We start from the raw sequence: 22,735 nt of genomic DNA, 5'->3' as shown, positions 1-22,735 counted from the left end.
ATAGATTTTATTTTTTTGTGAAATTTTCTAACAAATAAATAAATCATAAATCAACCCAAGTAGTGTGTTTCATTTTTCACAATTTCATACACATTTCACATAGCCAACATATCCATCTTAATACATCGTTTTAAAACGGCGATTTTAAGCTTTAATTTATGTTATAAATCATTTCTTTATCGTGATAGATAAAGCCAGATCGATATTTAGAATTTCTAAGAATTTTTCAAATTCTCAATTTTGGATAAAACGAAATTGGTTGAAAGAATGTTTTTATCGCTTCAAGAATGATTAATGGTCAGTTAACCTCTGGTTAAGGAATGATTAAATTTAAAAAGTTAATTTAAGAATGTGTAGATTAAGACAATTTTTTAATTTACTATTTGATGTGATCGCTTGAAAATAGATTCATTGAAAAAAAGCATCAAAAATCAGACAACTTCCCAACGTAATACCGATAAGCTCCCGCCAATTATCTTTTAATTTCACGTTAACTCGCTCCAATTACTTCCCCAATTTACACCGAAAACGTTCACAAAAAACGAATCCGTCGTCTCGCCGATGAGCACCGCAGACAGACATCAATTTCCTCCGACACCGACCGCGGAAGAGGAACCGAAGCAACCGACGACGTTCGATGTCGTCGTCATCGTCATCCTCTTTGCTTCCTCCAAATATCTGTTGGATTTCCTCGCCAACCAACATGACGAGAAGAGATCGATCGAAACCGACGGCCGTTTTCCCCCTCACTTTCAACCCACGCGGCTCAGCATACATCCACAAAATGATCCAGCCATCTCGCTCACACCGAGCAAAAACTCCAATACTTCCATCTTTTTTCAGAACGTGGCCGCATGACACAGTGCGAGGGAAAGAGAACGATAGTGAATCGAAACCGTTTTCGTTTCGTCCGTCTTTCGGTTGGTATTAATTCAGCTGGCAACGCGTCGTGCTCTACTCGAAAACAAAGTTCTTACCATTTTTCACCAAATAGTTACATTAAGTTTTATTGGAAATGGAAGCGAGTAATTGTTAACTATCATTGAGATGAAACGAGTTTTTATTTTAACAACGGACGATGATTGAGAAGCGCAAAGGAATGGGCGTGCGCAAGGATTATAAATAAAGTGAGTGTGTGCGTGGTGTAATATCGAAGGTTGTCGTGCTGTGGTTATCTTATCGCGGGTGGCGGTGGCCTGGTGACGCTGCGAAACAGCTGACGGTCGGTACGGTTGCCTAAGCAACGCGTTCTCTCTCTTTTTGGATATAACATTTTTCTGGATTCCCGGATCTTATGTCCGGATAAGAACCCACTCGTTTTCAAAGAAAAAGGCGATGAACGGAAACCTGAGGGTGGTTGGTGTTTGAGAATCAATTTGTTCGTATAATCTTATAAGTATTATATCTATTCTTTGAACTACAATGATTTAACATTTCCCTCCTTTTCTTTCTTTTTTTTTTGTTTCATTCTTTTTTTTTTTTATTCATTCTTTTGTTTTTGGTGTATTCAGTTGTTTTAACACGAACAAGTACTTGATCAATAGCAACTAATAAATATAAATTGCACTGTATATTTAACAAATGCATTTAATAAACTTGTTTGTTTAGCATTAGAGGATAAGATAACACATTATTATGCAAGAGATATAAAAATAAGCTTTATAAGATTTTTTTTAATGTATTCAGTGTCATATTGTGTATGCCACGTTTTCAGTTCGTTCCTTATATTTTTACGGTAAGCTCAGTTAAACGAAAGCTTAAAAAGTAATTAAAGTAGAATTTAAAGTTTAAAATGTGGATTTAAGTTATACAAAAGTTGAGTAAATTTTTAAAATTGTGTTTACATAAAAATTTGAGCTTTTTAATTAATTTATTGTTACATAGTAAAAATTAGATTTGTGTTGTGCCATAATTTTAGGTATGTATCCCAAAAAGGCTTTAATTTAACATTATCATCAATCTTTAATAACAAATTAATATATGTATATATTAATTTGTTCCAATGTATACATTTTTATTATTTATTTTATATTTGCAGTAATTAGATATCTGATATAGTAATCAGATACTGAAAATTAAGATTATATATATACAGGTGTCCCACGTAACTGGTTCGTAATAACTTTTTTAGTAAAAACTGTCAAAATTCCATGGTCTTCTAATAAATAAACCAAACTTTTTCTGGCATTCCGTGCATGTTTTGATAAATTCCCCAATATTAGGAAAACTACAATAAATAGACATAGGTATGTTTATAGATGATTTGTAGATATATTTATTTGTGTAAAAATAAAAATATAAGAAAGCTGAATGTAGACTGCTCTACTCTATATATAATTAGAATTGTTGAGACGACACATTCCCATGAAGTTAGTTGAAAGAATACTATTACTTTGGAAATCGATGATACATTTTGAAACGATGTTGTACAAATATTTCCAATTTGTACACTGTATGCAACCAATAAAATAAATAAAGAATTTGTTGTTTACAGGATAAACTACTAGAATATAACAAAGTGTTTTAAACTGGATATTTCTGAAACTGATATATATAGTTCCTAATTTAACTCCATCCAATTAAATCATAGACAAATTGAAACATGTTGGACTCGATTAGATTGAATATTTGTTCAAACCAAGAAAACGCTTATTATTTCTTGAAGTTAATCATAAAATCAATACAAAGGAGGTATGTTTTAAAACAGTTTTACTGTATTAATGACGGGCAGGAAGGAAGAGATAATAGCTACACATGAGATAATTAGCCTATATTATAATCCCTAATGCATAGTGAAACAGACGATAACATTGTTCACATTGTGAAGTTTTGAAATATAAAATTAAAGTGTTGCACTTATATCGTTAAAATAATATCGCTTTTAGTGATTGATTTAAGTGTCATAAATTAGTAACGGATTGAAAGGACCTTATTACTAAAAGTTGTAACCGGAGATATAAAATCTTGCGGTTGCAAGAGACAAGGTGAGCGATCAAGGCCATCATGCTAAACTTAAGTGCTTCTTCGCGAACACTTCCTAACAGCTCATAATATTACACAGTCATCTTTATAGTTTCTAGCTTTTGTTTATAAAGCCGAATGGTTGTTGTTTACGAGCGGCCCTTAGAGTTGCAACAGTCCGATGAAATATTAGAGTGATCTATAGCTGCCATATATAGGAAGACAAATTGTTAATACACTTAATGAAAATCATATATCTTAATTTTATCTCGATAATTATTCAACAGTATGACGATTTCCGCAATTTTCGCTACGTTTGAATATTATTTTAAATTAATAAAACGAAACAATTCCAATTTGTCAGGTAACGAAGTATATAAAGATAAAGCAAGTTTTGAGAACCACTATATCCATCATGACTATTTTTAGCAATATGTTAATGTATTATATTTATTTATATATGTGCATATCGCCTTGGTTAAATCTCGTTTAATTAAATCTATGCAGACTATATAAAGGTTCGATTATCTACTCGCCACTAGATGGCGGCAATATGCGACACAACAAGGACACAAAAATTCCGACCACCCGATTTTAATCTTATCCATGTTTGCTTATTTATAGAAACACAAGACAATTTGGAATAGGATAGAATAGATTGGATATTTTAAACATATTTTTAATGGTAATTTATCACTTTTATAATGTGTAATTCGTAGAGAAAATGAGCCACATTTTCTCTACGTCATCTAAATTGTTCGACTATTTTTATCTCCAACATTTTTATATTATTAATTTTATAAAGTGCAACATTTTCACCGTGAAAGTAACAGTGGACAAAATTAACTGGAGTGAGGCCTACACTTTTCACATTATTAAACTTTATATAACATTTGATCTCAAATTAAAGTCCCAGCTTGTGTGAAAAAGCTAACTATGTGATCAGATAAAGTAGCACTTCCGGTTAAGCGATTTGTATATATCCATATATTAACCATATATTTGAATTTAAAGTATAAGTTTGTATGAAACAGATTCAATATGTGTTAAGGTTAAGTGCCACTTCCGGTTGACGGATTTTGTCCAAAAATTGATACGAATCTAAAATTTTAGTAATAACCATGAGTTATCGTATTTACACGCGTACAGGGTGGGTAAATTTGGGTGTTATTATAGGCTATCTCAGAAACTATAAGAGATACGAAAAAAGAGTCTAATCCAATCCCGCAAAGACCAAACCTCTATCTTCTTTTGTTTTTAAGTTAAAATAACGCACATTTTTCCGCAAATACATCATTTGAAAGCTAAAAATATGCTCTTTTAACATCATAAATAAGTAGTGTGTATTTAAAAAAAATACAACTTTGTGTTGTATCTCAAAAATCGTCAAGTATGTTTAAAATTTTTCAATATCAATATATTCTACTTAAAAAGTGTCTTAAGAACGTATTAATCCCATTTCTGTAAATTCAAAAATAAACGAAATATGAGCATTTTTTGAAATCACAAAAATTTGACTTTTTGGCTATAACTTAAAAACAAAAGAAGATAGAGGAGTGGTGTTTGCGGGATTGGATTAGTTTCGAAAAAACCCTCCTTTTTTCGTATCTCTTATAGTTTCTGAGATAGCCTACAATATCACCTAAATTTGCCCACCCTGTACATATATATATACAGGGACACTCAAAATTTCCATTAAGATTTCAAAGCCGAATTACACGATTTCAAAATTTAGTATTCAATCATTAGTAAATTATTTCAACAAGTAAAGAGGTCTACATCCAACTGCAGGATAAAGTACTAGCATTCAGAGGTCATCAAAATATATTAAAATGTCGATGTCAATTTTTGTATGATTACAATACTTTCCCTTAACATACTTCATACTTAAGAAAGTAAAAGAAAGGCAATCTATTTATGACATCTTTTTATGATAGAAAAGTAATTTCTCTTGCTAATACTAGCAAGAGTATACACACCGCCCAATTTTGCATTTTGTGCAGGTTCATCTGGTACGATAAGTTTTTTTTGTAATACAACACCGGGCACATCGCTTTGGTGTTTACGTTGTTGTTCAATTGCTGTATAAGGTTCTCAGCAGCTTAAAGTAAAATATTACTTTGCATCAGAAAATGTTGAGGTTCACATCACTTTATTTGAATATTAGATGTGGTGTCATTTTTGAGACTTATTATCAGAAAATTATCACTTCATTTGAATATTATTTTCGAGACTTACTATTCTCTTACTTCTTACTATTCTATGGCTTAGTATGATCATCATATTAGTATTACTCTCATCGATTGACTCTTCTTTAGATGAACTTCTTTTCCGTCAATTCCATGTATAGTCAGATTTTGGACAATTTCTCAAAATTAAGCTCACTTCTTTTTAGATTTTTATAGTAATTACAACGGATGTTGTGAAATCAGCCTAGCTTTTGAGGTACGTACCAATAATCATGAAATAAGTTACACTCTTTCATGACCATAAAGTATATATTTTTGTTTATCTTCGTTTTATTTCCGAACCTCCATCAGAAGAAATTTTATTACACGAGGCATAAGATTTATCAGACCTTAATTTAGACAAACCATATTTCACCTAAATTTACGGAGCAGACTTCTTACAAAAAATTGAGTTTGTCAAAGTACTTAAGCTATTTAGGCAGATGTGCACAAACTGCGAACTTTCGGTTTAGGTACACGTGTGGATAGAACAAAAATTATAATTAAGTGAGCTCTTTATGTAACCACTATGTTTTAAAGGGTTCTTGTTGGATTACGGGTATTTATGGATACTAAAAAAATATGGCATAGAATAAAAGAAAACATCATTTTATATTCTTTACAACAGAATTGTAATAATGAACAATTTACAAAAATGATGTACATACAGAATGATTGATGGATCTATATTTTTGTTAGTTTCACCTTAGTAGGCTTGGTTTTGATTTGTTGGTTATTCCTTTGTATCCTCTTCCAAATATCTGAAGATGCACGGCTAAACCAGAAACTTTCTAGTTCTAGGTCTAGTGTTAATTTTAGTTTTAGTTGATATTCGGTGGTGCATTGTTGTATATTTTTATTGAACTGAGTGGAACTAACACAAGACCTAGAACTAGAAACATTCGGGTTTAGCCGTACGTCTCTCAAGACGGCTAAACCCGAATGATTCTAGTTCTATGTCTTGTGTTAGTTCTAGTGATAGTGCGAGTGTAAAACTAGAAGTAACACAAGACCTAGAACTAGAATCATTCGGGTTTGGCCGCCTTGAGGGACGTGCGGCTAAATCCCAAAGTTTCTAGTTCTAGGTCTATTGTTAGTTCTAGTGCTAATAGTTTTACTTGTTATATCGAGGTTTTACTATATTGGAATTTTTGAGGATGTATTTGTAGCTTACTTCTCATTGCTGCAATTAAGATAACAGTATCATCTAACGCTTATGATGTTGAAATGAAATTAAGAAAAAATTGGATGAAGCAAATAAGCGCTTTACAACTATTCCTTCTCAGCAGAATATTCCAGTATTTTAACATTTTTGTTTATATTACCAAACTAATATATGCAAATCTACAACAAAACTTATTTTATAAGTTCTAATGTTAAATCCTCAAAAAACTTTTAATGAAACACCTGTATATATAAAACAACGTTAAAACCATTATCAATTCAGAATTTTAATTAAAAACTAAACAACAGTATAAATCAATGTAAATTAATGTAAATCTAGCGTGCATTTCCTCCTAGGACAGAAAAGAAATAAAAAACATATATACAAAAAAAGAAAGAAAAAAAAATCTAGTTTCCCGGGATAAATAAAGGTTATAATGATGATGGTGGGGTATTTTTTTAGATGTGGCAACGTCGCAAACGGATCGGTGGTGGTCCCCCTAAAGGTATAGGCAAGCGGTCAGACCCAACAGCCGGGCGTTAGGTTAGATCGAATCGAGCTGCGTGCGCGGCGCCGGAAGAGGCAAATGTAACGTTGGTCGCGGTTGGCGAACGGTTTATAATACATACACGGCGGCAGTCAGAACACCTACCTACTCTACCGTTATTAAATCGCGCAAGCGATTTTCGTTTTCGAGTCGACCCGTATTTAGTATAGTAGGTAGGTAGACATGCGCGCCGACGATCGCTAATCAACGGACGAAATCGGATCCGTTACAAAATGGACGTCTCCGCAAATCGCATTCGACTGTGCGAAATATCCAAGTCGACTGCGTTCGGTTTTCGGGCAACAATTGCAAGTAAACGAGGAGTAAACAAACAAAACAAAAGTAAAACAAAAAAAAAAGCGAAACGGATCGTGGCGGCGTCTGTTTTAGCGACCACACCCGGTGGGGTCTGAATGGACTCGTCCGCCTGTCATTTACAATTTTTTTTTAATGGCCGTACGGGTTTAGGACGGTTAATAGATTGACGTAAACTCACCGATTCTCCTCGAATCGTTTAAACTCCTTGGAGAAACATACCGAATACACTCACAACCGAGTGAGACCGTTTTATACTTTCGAAAAGAACCGAAATTCACGTTCAAAACTTTTTTAACATTTACAGTTCTACTGTTTAGGTAGGAAACGCAACTGGGAGCTTCCCATGTAGAACGATCCCTCGACGCGAGGTTAATCCCCGTTCCCCCATTGGTCGTGCACGCTTCCAATAGCATCAAAGAAGGCAGGCGGAGCTTTCAGGTCGTTCGCTCTCGAAGCCTCCGACGTCGAAAGAAAAAAAAGAAACCTCACGTTTCCTCTTTATCACACCACCCATTCACCGGTAACAGTCAAAAAGAGATGAAGCGATTCGGTTTTTATTCAACGTAAAGAGCGGTGTGGTGGGGAGAGGAGGGGACGGCCCCAATCCGAATAGTTGGGGCTATTATGTAACATCTAGTGCGCTTTGAGTATGGCGTGTCCATCGTTGCTTCTGCGCAATTCCTTCTCGTTCCCAGGCTGATTGGATGTTTGTTTTCGTTTCGATGAGAGGTCGCTGCCGGAATTAATCTCGGACGAGTTGATTTCGTCAACGCCGATCACGTTGAAGTCGCCTGGCTGCGCATTCTCACTGATTACTTATCACGGAAATAATAAAGACGATAAGTTATCGCTTTAATTAGGCATTAAATGAAACAATTAAGTATTTAAGAACTTTTTGAACCTGAAAAAGAATTGGGCAAAATGATGTTTTGATTTAGGATTTACGCAATTTATTTAGCAAGATCAAAAATTTAATTAATAGCAATCCAATTTTTTTCAACTTTACGAAATCAAGCTTTTTCACTTTGTTTTTACAAGTGTTCCTAAATTTCTTGTTTGGCAAACCAATAACAATGATGGAATTATGTCGGTTTATGTAATCCTTCTTTTCAACTTGAAGACTTAGGGTCTTCTCCAACTTGTTTTTACTCTTAACATGTGCTCCTTCACATAATAGGGCTTATCCTACAAGAAATGGCAGAACGTGTTCTTTTCATTGACATTAGCAATTTTTGATTTGTACCCTTTCCTTGTGGAAGTTTTTGCCAAAACTTGAGCAGAATGAAGAAAGCGACGAAAAATAACTAGTTTAAACCAGTAATCCATGAATGTGGGGTTTTAATGAGACGATTTTAATCTGATCCCAATCTTCCTGTACAACAAGATTTTAGTATATGCAAATTAGTGCATTCTCATGCATTCAATGGAATCTTACGTAGTCGAATGCAAATTACTAGGAAACAAATCGCATTGTTCCACGTCTATGAAAGTTTTCATTTAAATCAAATTCGAATTCAAAACATCTGGATCAAATAAAACATGTACGAAAAAGTAATGTTTTATGTTATCTTATGGCCTAAATTCTCTAAAAGTACTTATATCCACATTTTAATTATTTTTGAATTATTATATATGCATCAAGATACTGCTTGAAAAGGTGGGGGAGAAACAAAAAAACAAAACGAAACGATCATCGTACCGGAATTCACAATTTAATTGGGCGCGGGGAACATACGCTACAACCCCTCCACGTCGTCACGTTCCAATTTGCATGTAACGGGGGCGGTAGCGGGGGATACGCGTTCCCCTCCATCCCCCACGCCTCGTCCCTTCGCGGGTGCCCGCGATGATAGATTAGCGCATTCGCGCGCGAGGCCAATGATACGAACGGCGCCGATTTGCCTCGGTACGCATGCGTTGGCGCTTGCGCCCCTCTGGCCTCGGCCGTCCGCGGGCGACTCGATCGCTAGAGACCGCCGCGCCGCTTTGATCTTCCCTCGAATAATAAGCGAATATCGTAATCTTCCAACCGGAGGTCTCGTAATCGCGCGTACGTCAGCGCGTTATGACGTATGACCGAATGATGGGGGGATTAAAAGCTTCTTGATTTTGCTTTGTTTGGGGAGAAGTTTATGAATGGATTAAAAGATACTACTAGATATTACGTCTTAAGATACTTTAGTATAAGTTTTTGCTGCTTCAAAGAAAAATTCTTTCCTAGGTCATAATATGATCCATTTCACTTCACTCCTTAAATCATAATCCTCTGACTGGCGTCGTTCCTAATAAAGACCACCAAGGTTGCACGAAACATTGTAACACTGATTTTGATCATAAATAAACAACTTCATTTCTTCTATATGTATATACTTGTATTTGTCTACTTTGGTCTGTTATTAGTTTTAGGATTTTGTAAGTTCTAGGCACGTTACCATATAATTAGAACATTAAAAAAACATGCAAATTTTCTCTCATAAAACTCGATTAACTTCATGCTCAGCAACATTAGGAAACAAAGTCATATATCTCATCTAGGATACGAATCTCATTTACATACTGAGAAATCCTAAGTTTTTTAGTTTCATAGCTAAGCAACAAAAATATATAATATATTCTATTTCCACTGCGTTTACAGTATAAAATTATGATATCTCACACTCAACTCAATGCTATTCTTAGTTTTTATGATTTTGCTGTTTGTTTGATTTTGTGTGTAGAAGACGAGATGGACCCAATTTTGATGATGTCTTATTAACCTGTCAATTACAAGACATTACAAGTAAATATACATTTCTGCACTACATTTATAAATCTTTCTGTGTTGTACATCCTGTATAGTATAAAAACTATGTATATTTCGCCGACAATTTTTGTGTCGAAATTTACGCGACTAAATTAGCGCGACGCAATTTCTGTCAAGTGTGGCGCCAGCCTTAATGTCGCTTCTCAAATTTCCTGGTGAAAGCGTTCTCCAAGATCATCGTTAACTGAGCCATGCTTTCCGGAAAAAGCATAAATAGGAATGTAGAAAATAGATTTTTTGAGCACATATTGCATTGTAGTTTATAATATCTATTTAGCATTCATGTAATTTTTTCATGAAAATATGGAAACTCCAAAAATCTTGCTCCATCTTTATACGAAATGCTTTTACAAGTGATGTGCAATGGCGCTGGCGCCGTACGCAACAGGTATATAGATTGAAATGTGTTTCCGTTATGCAGAAAAACTGCTTTTAGGCGGGCTACTACACAATGAGCAATAAATAATACATAAAATTTCCGATGTTATTAACATAATTTTTGACATTTTGGATGTTACGTGTAGTGTAGTTATTTCTTCACACAATTCAGGTTACTATACTATTTTATGTAACTTGTATTGTAATGTATAACATCTCCTAAACAACATACAATTAATAACCTGCGAATTAATAGAATCCAATATTAAATGCCAAAACAATTCTTTGATGACCCAAAAACTTAATGACATCCCAAATCAACCCAACCTAATCCTAACGTGATTAGGTTAGAATCATGGGTTGAAGTAAAGAATATCATTAACCTTTGGGACTTAATGATTAGCTTCTTTCCGATAAATCATACAGATAACGCTAAAAGATAACGTCAAAGTTATTTATTATATCACGTCACTTCTAACTTTCTGAATCTTGCCAAACTTTACTTAAGTTGAAGCACTATTTGCTTTTTCCAAAATAATTATTCCGAACTTTCAATTAATTTGCACTCTTTTACTAAAATAACGTTGATAGAAAGATTACCTCAAAGCAAGAAGAAAGGATTAGATGACTTACTATAAGGTTTAGTTTTTCAAGGTAAATAGTGTCCTGGTTGTTATTTAAGATGTGCCTGAGAAACTTTGGAAGATGACATTCGATTTCAATTACTTTGTATTAACTTGTAGCAAAACCAATATGATTGAGTTAGCCAAAAACCGTCTGACAAAATTTGGATTGCAATCCTCGCGTATCACAAAATGAAATGGCTGAAGTTAATTCTTTACAACAATCCAAAAATAATTTTGCCTTCGTTAGACGAGCTTGTATATGAGTTCAAACTTTTTACATACTGGACCTCCATACTAGACAAAAATTTGAAGGATAGAGTAATACCTAGCTTTAGGTATTTGTAATTCATCTTCTTTTCCTGCCGCTTGAGTATTTCACTTGAAGCATATGAAAAATTCAAACTACCGCCGTTTTTGCAGTGATTATTGATTGCCTGCAAAACAACTGTAATTTTTTTTCAAAACTCGTTTTGTTAAGAGCATAATACTAAATACTCGGTACAGAAATCGATATCTACATATAAAATTGGATGCTTCAAAATGGACTCAAAATTGCTGCTTATTAAACTTTTTAGCGATTTATTATCTGTCATTCAAAAATAAAGTTAATAACAATAACCAAGATTTTTAGGGATAATAATTTTTTTCCTGTGGATTGGTACTAAATTTGGTCGAAATCCTTGCAAACATAATTCCAAATTGGTAATTTGAGTATAACGAATCTTTTTGTAAGACCAAAATTCTTTTTGCTCAATCTGTTACTCATCACTTACTAATAGTAACATTATCGATAAAATGTTGGACATTACTTTTAACAAATCAACCTATCTTACATAATTATCCATAACAGAGGTGCTTAGTACAAAGTAGTGGTTTTTGATTCTATTGAAACTTACATTACTGCCAGAGGTGGCAGCAACAGGTTGAAGTTGCGACTTTCAAATTAACTCCAACCTCTTTTCATTCGGATACAAAACCTTTCAATTATGACAAATTATTTGACTAAAATTTTGTGTTCATCACATTGGGATAAATGAAAGTACATATTGTCTTAAGCCTAAGATTATATAAAAGGTTAATTAAAGATTTAGATATTCTATTTTTTATGAAAATCGTTTTGTTTCAAATATTGATGAATTTTGAGATGTGGTCGGGATTTCGAATTTTGAGGCTATCGTGACTTTACGATAACTAAGTATTATAAAAGCGTGTTTAAGTTCAAATAGCGACAGCTATCGATTAACGTTCGATTAAAATCATGCTAATTTTGATTAGATTCGATTAAAATAGTACCCATTTTGAATAATACATCGAAAATGCTGGGTTTTAAGGCCATATTTGATAAGCTATCGTTTAACTCATATTTGAAAAATAATTAATCACGATCGATAAATGATCAGTTAAAGTTACTAGATACTATTAATGTTTGTAGAAATCTGCTGAAGTTAATAGAAGGTTAATGGTGAATAATAATTTTATAGAACACATTTTTAAATGCACAGACGCAAAACAAAGTCTATTAATGATGATGATGTCAACCTTCATATTAGTACAAAATCATGTTTTGATAATATCAGTTCTTGATTGATTGTGACGTTAATGATATGTAAAAAATCAATATTTAATTAATTATCGCGTTTATAATGCTTTATTACGAAAGCGATTAAGGTTAATATGACGTTAAAATTTTATAAACCCATTTTTGATGTATCTCGACGATAATTCATAGTTAACACTCGATTAGCGTACCTCGGTGTTAATTAGTGTGCGATTTAATGTTTTTTAAATTAATTTGATCTGAATATAACGTCACTTGGGATATCTTTGATTTAATTTTTTACAATATTTAATTACGATTTCAGTTTTAATACCGCTATTCGTTTGAAGTAACGTGAAGTTAACTAATCGATCTGGTGAGGTTGTTCTAGTTACGGTGATACTGTTTGCCGATGAGCTTTATGGAATCCATTTTTGTTTTAATACTACCTTAACTTAGAGTTAACATTCGGTTAACGCTAGATGAGGCATAGATTAGCATTCGTTTATTAACTTGTCTTTATTAAAATCTCAATGAAGTCTTGAGTCCATTAACTATCGGTTAAATACTTAGCGATATCTGTCAATGCATGTGCTGTTAAAATCTTATAAAACTCATTTTTAATTGACGTAACTTCAAACTAAGTCACGATTAACATCTATTACATCATGGTTTGATAATATCAGCGGATATGAGGGTAATGTTAAAGATTAAAACTAATTTTCCAAGAAATTCGGAGAGGTTTCAGGGAGCAGTGGAAAATAATTTTACGAGCATGAAAGGAATTACATTCTAATTGAAGTAAATCGTGTTCATCTTCTAGAGAAAGAAATAAATTATTGTTGTTAGTTCCACAACTACATATATTTGAGTAATAATGTTAAATATTTCGATATCACTATTGACTTTATATTTTATTAAATACTTGAATTATTGAAATACTTTTTTAAGTCACTCATGATTATCAAAGAAACACACGTTTATTCTTAGAAAATGAGTCATCAGCTTTTGAGGTTTCTACATGTTTCTAGTAGAATATCACACGTATATACAAGAAATACTATAAATGCCATAAATTTGATGAGTCAATCTATTTTTTAAAGATAACTTTACATGATTACAAGACAATAACTAAGAACACTTGTAACCAAAAATACCAAAAAGTTGTTGAAAATAATGGAAGATATAAAACATACTTCAAATTCTGGTCAGAACAAGAGCAGGAATACCAACAATCGTACTGAAGATTACAATAAATGATATATGTTTCTATGATCATCGAGATCATCATCTACATCTCGAGTTCAACTTAAAGCTTAAACCACTCTGTGTTTGAGATTTCATACGTTGGTTATCTTTATCATGTTATTTATTTATAATATCAGGACGTTTTTGTATGAAACGTTTTTATATGCCCAAAAGAATCTTCTTGCAGAAATTGTATAATAAGTTGTTGATGATAAAAAACATTATGTATTCTAAGACAAAAATCTTCCACATCACCTTTTATGGGCACCTTTTTTAACTCTGATAGATACTTACTCCCTGTCTCGTTATATTCTAACTCCGTTTTGATAAGGAATTCAAAATTTTAAGTTGTAGTCGAGTAGTTTCAATAAATTGTAGATTCCTAAGGATTGAAAAATAACTCGAAGCCAATTCAAATAAGTTATGTGTTTAATTTTAGTACACCTGTACAAAATGACGTATCTATATATAACAAATTTTTATCAAAAACTAGTATAAATAGAGCCACGTTGGTCACGAACGGACGCATTGTTATAAAAAGCATTATTTTGTTCGCACCAAAGTACGAAGTTTGTTTTATATATAACAAAAAAGTTAATTTTTTCTAGAACATTTAGGTAAGAATCAAGTTGTTTCAAAAACAGATTTTAAGCTTTGTTGGAGAAAGTGTTTCTTTTTTAACCATATCAAATAATTTTTTAAACGCTTTCCGTTATATATTGTACGATTCTTTTATATTTAACCGTTTCTAACAATTCTTTTCTACTTACAATTAGACACATCTAATTCGCAATAATGAACAACCTCGCCACAAGAATTTTATCATCATCATCGCTACCAACGCCGTCGCTAGTGGCATCGTTATCATCATTCCTATCGCATCGTCTAATAATAACTTCGCATCGCCAGCAAACGTTCGTCAGGCATGTATCAACAGGTGTCCCCGAGCTAACGAAGGTAAGGTTGGGTAACTTCTCTCTCTCAACTCCCCATTAGTTAAATCTGTTTCGCTTCAATTTCCCTCCCACCAAAACCCGACATCCCCTTTTTCCTCACACTCTCTTTACACTTTACTCCCCTTTTAAACTCTGAAAAACATACAAAGAAAGGTTGAGATATAACTATAACGAAGAGAGGTGGTGACTTTTTTTTCGTTTCTCTTTCTATCTCTTAGCCATCTTACAGTTTTTGTCTTTCTCTTTCTCCCTCATGCTCCGTGGGGCATAAGTGGTCAACTTTTCGAACGAGAAGGGGAGTTGTATTAATTCGCTTCCGTTTTAATTCTATTCAAACCCCTCCATTTTCTCTCCTCGTCGTTTAGTATCGAACACCTTTACAAGGGGGCTTTTCATATTTCACACCCACAATAATTATTTATTTTATAAATAAAAATTTAATATAAAATTAGAAATATAATTAAAAAGAAATTGAAATTTAATAAGAAGAATGAAATCTGAGATATACAGATTCTTTTGTTGATAACTTCTAGACATATCATCAGCAAATTCTTTCAAACAATTTTTTTTTCTTTTAGGATCGTTATAAAGATGTGAAACGTGGGAACTACACTAAATTAGATAAAGATCACATAGATTTTTTTAAACGGCTTTTAGGAGATCATCGAGTTATAACTGATAGCGAGGAATGTAGTGGTTTTAATGTAGATTGGATAAAATCTGTGAGAGGTACGCACTAAATATTGAAAATTGTATCATCTTTTTCTCATCATCATTCATTATTCTCCATCTCATAACATTAACATTTAAGACTTTTCTTTTCAAGTTGATTTATGTATTTTTTTAATCAAAGGTTATAGTCAATGTGTCCTCAAACCAAAGTCAACGATCGAGGTATCGAAAATTCTATCGTTTTGCAATGCAAATAAACTGGCGGTGTGTCCCCAGGGGGGCAATACAGGTTTAGTGGGCGGCTCGGTCCCCGTTTTTGATGAAGTTATCATCACAACGAGTTTAATGAATACTATATCTTCACTTGATGACATTTCTGGTAAAAAATAATTTTAAATGTAACTTATGTAAAGAAATGTTATTGATTTAGGGATTGCCGTTCTTGAAGCTGGTTGTATTCTTGAAAACGTTGAAAATTACGTTAATGAAAAAGGATTTATGATGCCGTTGGATTTAGGCGCGAAAGGTTCTTGTCATATTGGAGGAAATGTTTCTACGAATGCTGGTGGATTAAGATTGCTGAGGTATGGAAATTTACATGGGAGTGTTCTTGGATTGGAAGTGGTAAGTATTAATAAAAAAACGTGATTTGTACTTTTATATTATTTACGTTGAATAGAAAAAATGCAATACATGTTAACTGCTGATTATGCAAAAACAAATTGCAAAATCTACAAAGAAATGCAAGTCTTACTCTTAAGAATTGATCATAAATGTTTTGAGGAGTAACTTAAACAAATAATTAATATTTTTATTGATTTTATGTACTGATTTTCTTGTAAATTTTTGATTGATGTAAAATGTCCCGAGTTCACAAAACTACTTTTAAACAAATTTTAGATCATTATGTTTCATTATATTTCTCCATTTTTCTTAAAATCATGAATTGATTAAAACCATGAATTAATATTTCATATAATATAATATATAGGTATATATGTATATATGGTATAGCAGTCTTTGTTGTATATCTTTCTCCAAATTAAAGTTTTCGGGCATATTTTCTACTCCTGCTGCTGTTTCATTTCTCATCGTCCTCAAGAACTTGCTAATAGCAGGTACAAAAATGGAAAAATTAACATCTGGCAAGCCTACTTAGAAGTAATGCTAATAAATGTGGGAGAAACCAAGATTATTCACATAACGAAAGGGGAAGAAAATGAAAATAAATGTACAAATAAATTAGCAAAAATGGAATGATGGACAATCAATAACACAATTATAGGTAAAATGAAAATAAGAATCAATAAACCTATAAAACCATATGTACACCGACCCTTATGGAGCCGAAACATGGCCGATGAAAGATAAACATAAATCAAAAATGACAAACTAGAAAGGATCAAATTAGAAACGAAACCATAAAATATGACTTAGATCAAATACCGTTAGTGAGTAAAATAGAAAATAAACAGAATACCAGAAGAGAGAATCCTCAAAAAATTGATGCAAATAGGAATAATTGGAAGACGGCCAAGAAAAAGTAAGGAACATGGCAAGGAACAAAAATAATTTTAGAATTTAGGCACCTTAATTTAATTTTGACGTTTTTTTCTGAACCTTATAAATAAGGATATCTCTGCAACAAATACAATTTTGTAATTTTGTCTATTCTGCATAGTTTAGCAAACTTTGTGTACCACGATTACGATTTCTTCTACTTCCTCCACTTTCATGGAGCTATTTCCAGCCACATTTTTTAATAAAAGATGAATGTTTTGGTGCTCCGCAATCCAAATAATATATTATTCATTACTTTATTCACACTCAATTATAGAAACAATAATACCAAAGTTAGTGATCGTTCGTTGTACTTTAATCATCACCAATTAGCATATGTTGTGTGCGATCTAAATTATATTAATGTTGTCGATTTGGAAAAGTAACCAAAATTGTCTACATTTTTGATTCGTGTTTGCAAAATATGTTTTTTGCAAACTTTTGTGCCTTTCAACAGCTAGTTCAACGGTTCTTATGCCAAAAAATTTGATGCTGTTTTATTATAAAAAATGTACTTTGCTGTTGTGATCATGATAACAATCAAGTTACTTTGCGAGGCTACCAAATATAGGTAAGGAAATTTTTGGTAAAAATCGAATTATTCAATAAGAGAGATTTTTAAAAAAGAAAATTTTATGATTTTCGTAATACTGGAAGAACAACTTACAAGTTTGTCCATAACCATACGAAAATTAGATAATGCCTTTAGTCGCAATCTTAAAGGCATTATCTAATTTTCTAAAGGCTTATCGTTTCGACGTCTAATTATTTTAATAGTTGAAGTCCTTAGAATTTTTCCATGATCGTACAGTTTTAGTGAATGTACAATAGAAATGACATATTTTGACATTAGTTTTTTTATCCAAATTTGTTATCCATGATTAAACTTAAATTCCTGGTCTTAGCAACTAATGGTATCGGAAGTCTCCCAACCTCAATCCCCAACATGTTTAATCAAAGTATCACATTTATTTCCAAACTCATAGCTGACTTGGTTGCATTAAGTCTAAGTTCATGCTTGAACGTAAAATCAAAAGTATCATTCAAAATTCCACTGCAAGATATATGTATAAAGCTACAGGTCGCCATCGATGTGAAAGTTGCGACACTCTTCCATTAATCTGCCTAGTACGAGTTAATTTTTGGACCTAAGATCTATCTATCAGATAACGAATCAACAAGATGAATTCACTCCCAATTCCCAAATACAGAATTTATTGCGTGTTGAGTAATTATTATCATCAGATTTTCCAAGAAATTCTTTTAATATTTACTGACGGGTTATTTCAGCATAGTAATGTTATATCTTCAAAGCAGAATACATTTTGCGATTCAAGCAAAGTCGCTTCGTGTAATCTATTTCGTCAAATATTAGTTTTGACAATACATATAACACTTTTATCACAGTTTCTTTATAAGACTTGGTCACACTCTTCTTGAAATTAATTTTTCAAAATGAGACTTGGAAATTGTTACAATTAGGTACAAAAATCTTCATTCAAACTGGTTCCAAAATCTTTATGCAAGCTAGAATTTATATTTATATAAAATTAAATATTTGAATCTTTCTGCAAAGTAATTTGCAAATTGAAACTTAAATCTCTATACAATTATGTGCTGATAGAAAGCGACCTGCATCTAGAAGATAAAGTACTCAAAACTTCTAAATGTGCAGAATTTTTAGATAAATTTGTATCAATGTCTGTTTAATGCTTGAATACCTAATACAAATTAAACCAGGAAGATCCAGAACAACATATAATAAAAAAAAAGAAAGAGAGACATGTCAAAAATTGAATACAAAACATAGCAAAACACAGTTTTTAGATGCAAATGTTCATAAAAAAGAGAAAGTGGTAGGAAAAGTGTTGAAACCAATAAGGTAATGTCAGAAAATTTATTGGAAAACTGAGATTAACGAAAAAGTCACTATGGCAGAAATAAGACCAAAATAATTTATGTCTCTGATATCAAAAAATTATATAATATGTGTGATGGAACGTTCATCACCATTTCTGATTACCATTTTCTTCACTTTTTAGAAACGATTTTGTTGCACGAAAGAAAAATATTATGCTTGTACGTCTTAACTTAACTCTACTTATAACTTTACATTCAAAGTCAACGATTTCGGTTGCATTTACCCTACATCAGAGCTAGTTCCATATTAATAAGAAATGCAAAAAATCTTCTAAGATCTAAGAAAGTAAAAGTACTAATAAACTTTTATACAAAGACTATTTATATTTTAATCCATCTTATTTCTTTATACTTTCTATCCAATCTTCATTTTATTTTTGTTAAGAAACCTTTTGGGGTCAGCGTCCTCCTCAGCGATTTCCTCTTCTTATACCCCATCTCCACGCTCCAATCGTTTGAACGTTCTTTTACCCATACACTACGCTCGCTTGATTCCTTTCTCTCTCAACCCGACAATCGCCGAAGACCTCGAAGGTACCCATTAGACACGTCCATTTCTTTCAGAGGAAGTACCTCCTCTGCTCTCTGATCACCATGATTATTGGGTTTGGTATCGAAAAATACCACTATTCATTTTAATCGATTTAAATTTAATTTTATTTCTTTTTAATCGTTTTTTAACATTTTTTTTTCTAATTCAGGTAAAAGCAAACGGAGAAATCCTCGACTTATTATCGACGTTAAAAAAAGATAACACCGGTTATCATTTAAAACATCTTTTTATTGGCTCAGAAGGAACATTGGGATTTATAACCAAAATAGCTATTCAATGTCCACCGAAACCGAAAGCTTTAAACGTAGCATATCTCGGTGTTAACAGTTTTGAAGATATTTTAAAAACTTTTAAAATGGCGAAAAGTAATTTAGGCGAAATTCTTTCATCATTTGAATTAATCGACGAAAAATCATTGGACGTTGTTTCAACTTACTACGGGATGAAATCGCCAATTGGGATTTACCCATTTTATATTTTAATCGAAACCCAAGGAAGTAATTTGGCTCATGACGAAGAAAAAATGAATTTATTTTTAGAAAAAGTCATGAACGAAGGAATTGTTTTAAACGGAACCGTTACTAATGAAGATTCTAAAATGAAATCAATTTGGGCTTTAAGAGAAAGAATAACTGAAGGGTTATTGTGTGATGGATACGTTTTTAAATATGATTTATCATATCCTGTTAAAGAATTTTATGCTATCGTGGAAGATTTACGGGAACGATTAAAAGATCCTGAAGTTTTTAGAATTTGCGGATATGGACATGTTGGTAAGAATTTAATTTTTATTTTAATTTTATATAAAACAAAAAAAAGAATAAAGGATAGAAAAAAGAAAATCACGATATTTGGGGTGGGTTAATTTGATTTACTACAACCGTTGGGGTGGTTGCCATTTGAAAATTGTGCCAGTAGGGTGTGGTGTTGGGGTTTCTCCCCCTTTTTCATTCCCTTTCCATTTCTCCATTTGGAATACTCAGAATAATAAACGACGAAACGTCAGGGGGTTTAGATTCCACAATTTATACGTCGAATTATAAAATGTAATAATCAAAAAACCAAAAAGGGAACTAAAAGAAAATCAAAGGGGCGTTTTCGTTCATTAATCATTATATAAATTGCTTCCTTATAAAACCCCATAACGTCTTAATTAACTTAATTACTCTTGTTTTTTTTAATTTTGTTAACAGGTGATGGAAATATTCATTTAAATATTTGTCTGAAAGAATTTTCTCAGGAAATTTTAAAGAAAATTGAGCCGTACGTTTATGAGTTCACTTCCGCTCGTAAAGGCAGTGTTAGTGCTGAGCATGGAGTTGGTTTTCGCAAGCCTAAATATATCCATTACTCAAAATCAGAGGCTGCCATTTCTCTTATGAAGGATTTAAAGAAAGTTTTGGATCCTAATAATATCTTAAATCCTTACAAGGTTCTTCCACAATAAAAATAAACTTATTAGAAGAAATAAATATTGTTATATTTTTTTATTTTGTTGAAATAAACATTTTAAAATAATAATAATTGTTTAAATTTAAAATCATTGAGTTATTAGTGCTGCTACTTGCTAATAGATGGCAATCCCAAACAATGTGTGTTTTTGACAATTGACGTTTATATTTTATATACACTTGAACTTGTCAAATCTTACATATTTTTTAAGAGAAATGTTCTAAATAACCTAAAAGATCTGTTTATTTATTATTAATTATTACATTTCGAAACACAACTTTACATCCTACAAAAATATACCTACTCGCTTCGTATTATAGCACTAAATTTTTTCAGAAATAAGGTTATGTTATAGTAGCTCCTCCAAATTTCTTTATAAACGGTTTTTAATGACAATGCCTTCGGAAAAATATATAACTAACTTAAAACTGGCGGTAATATGTTCGAGTAACATGAACAGAAGTATGGAAGCTCATGCGTTTCTAGCAAAAAAAGGTTTTTATGTGAAATCCTTTGGTACGGGAGATAAAGTTAAATTGCCAGGTTCAGCAGCTGATAAACCTAATGTTTATGATTTTGGGGTATCATATGATGAGATTTACTCGGATTTATTAGCTAAGGATAAAACTTTGTATGTCAATTAAATTGGTCCATTAAATTTATTTAAAATTTTTTTTTTGCAATTAACATAGATATACCCAAAATGGTTTATTACATACCTTGGATAGAAATAGAAGGATAAAACTAAAACCAGAGCGTTTTCAAGAAAGCAGCGATAAATTTGATGTCCTTATAACTTGCGAAGAAAGAGTTTACGATCAAGTTTTGGAATACATGGATTCCAAGGAAGCTGTTGATAATTCTATTGTTCATGTTATCAATATTGATATTCAGGACAATTTGGAGGAAGCTACAATTGGAGCTTTTCTAATTAGTGATTTATGTTCAATGGTAATTAAGTTAGAAATATAATTTTTGTGAAAAACATTAAAATTAATTTTTTTTGTAGTTGTCGCAAAGTGAAGATCTGGATAATGATATCGAAGAAGTTCTCCATAATTTTGAGGAGAAGTGCCAAAGGCCTATTCTTCATAGCATTGTGTTTAATTAGATTTTTAAAAAGTAATTAATTGAAAAAGTGGAGGTCCCGTATATTTTAAGAAAAATGAAGTTTAAAATAAATACATGACAAAAAATTGATCCCTTTTAAACAATTAACTTAATTTACACTCAACTATTTTACTTTCAACATTTTAAAAATGACCATCATTTAGTTATAAAATATTGAAGCCAATATTTATTACATATTATGCAAAACAGAAGATAACTTAATATGGTTAGTATGGAAACAGTCAGTTATCTCCTAAAGTAAGATAGCTAGCGAAAAATGTTAAGCTACAAAAGTTTTAGTATTTTTTAAAATCTACTACAATAAAGACAAATTAAATATACAGGATCAGTCAAAAAGTTATGACGAAACAAAATTACGTTTTCTTTAATGGAACACCTGTATATTATTCCATATTTCAGTTCATCTCGAAATTTTAAACAAAATTCATGTAACACATTATAGACCTTAACTTAATCGTTTTCCAGATATTAAGTTTTTAAAAGTTTACAAATTTATCTAATTAGTGACGTAATTTATCTTTGGGCGCAAATTATTTAAACTATTTTTGACATGTGTTATGTCACTACGTTGCTATGGAGATAAGAAACTATCAAAGTTACCTTGATGAATTTTGAACATAATCGACAAAAATATTTTGTGTAATTTATAAGAGTGATTTTCAAAGTTCAATATCTCGAAA

General features: G+C 32.0%; 2 protein-coding genes and 1 long non-coding RNA gene across 7 annotated transcripts; 2 read left to right on the top strand and 1 right to left on the bottom strand.

Moving 5' to 3' along the window:
* The first annotated feature begins 897 nt into the window (after positions 1–897).
* On the top strand, positions 898–20,944 carry LOC111427942 (D-2-hydroxyglutaric acid dehydrogenase). 5 transcript variants are annotated; one of them, XM_023063314.2, is made up of 7 exons: positions 900–1,356; positions 14,588–14,768; positions 15,346–15,496; positions 15,621–15,818; positions 15,870–16,063; positions 19,621–20,245; positions 20,666–20,944. In XM_023063314.2, the coding sequence occupies exons 2-7, from the start codon at positions 14,607–14,609 to the stop codon at positions 20,917–20,919; spliced, it is 1,584 nt and encodes a 527-aa protein (XP_022919082.1). In that variant the 5' UTR covers positions 900–1,356; positions 14,588–14,606; the 3' UTR covers positions 20,920–20,944. The 5 variants fall into 5 exon arrangements, with proteins under 5 accessions (XP_071053096.1, XP_022919082.1, XP_022919081.1 ...); XM_023063313.2 differs by having other exon boundaries at positions 900–1,378; XM_023063315.2 differs by lacking the exon at positions 900–1,356 and adding an exon at positions 1,446–1,735.
* Positions 5,783–7,732, bottom strand: LOC139430267 (uncharacterized). The gene is made up of 2 exons (XR_011640730.1): positions 7,398–7,732; positions 5,783–6,372 (listed from the first exon to the last, which is right to left on the bottom strand). It is a non-coding gene; the product is annotated as an uncharacterized lncRNA (long non-coding RNA).
* A 130-nt stretch (positions 20,945–21,074) lies between the features above and the next one.
* LOC111427774 (Ssu72 CTD phosphatase) lies at positions 21,075–22,122 on the top strand. Its single transcript, XM_023063075.2, has 3 exons — positions 21,075–21,555; positions 21,617–21,875; positions 21,934–22,122. Exons 1-3 carry the CDS (start codon positions 21,314–21,316, stop codon positions 22,033–22,035), a joined length of 603 nt encoding a protein of 200 aa, XP_022918843.1. The 5' UTR covers positions 21,075–21,313; the 3' UTR covers positions 22,036–22,122.
* Positions 22,123–22,735: the final 613 nt, after the last annotated feature.

The sequence above is a fragment of the Onthophagus taurus genome, chromosome 6, assembly GCF_036711975.1.
Source record: "Onthophagus taurus isolate NC chromosome 6, IU_Otau_3.0, whole genome shotgun sequence".
NCBI lineage: Eukaryota > Metazoa > Arthropoda > Insecta > Coleoptera > Scarabaeidae > Onthophagus > Onthophagus taurus.
Note: the sequence above shows the minus strand (reverse complement) of the source record. Positions and strands in the feature narration are given on the sequence as shown.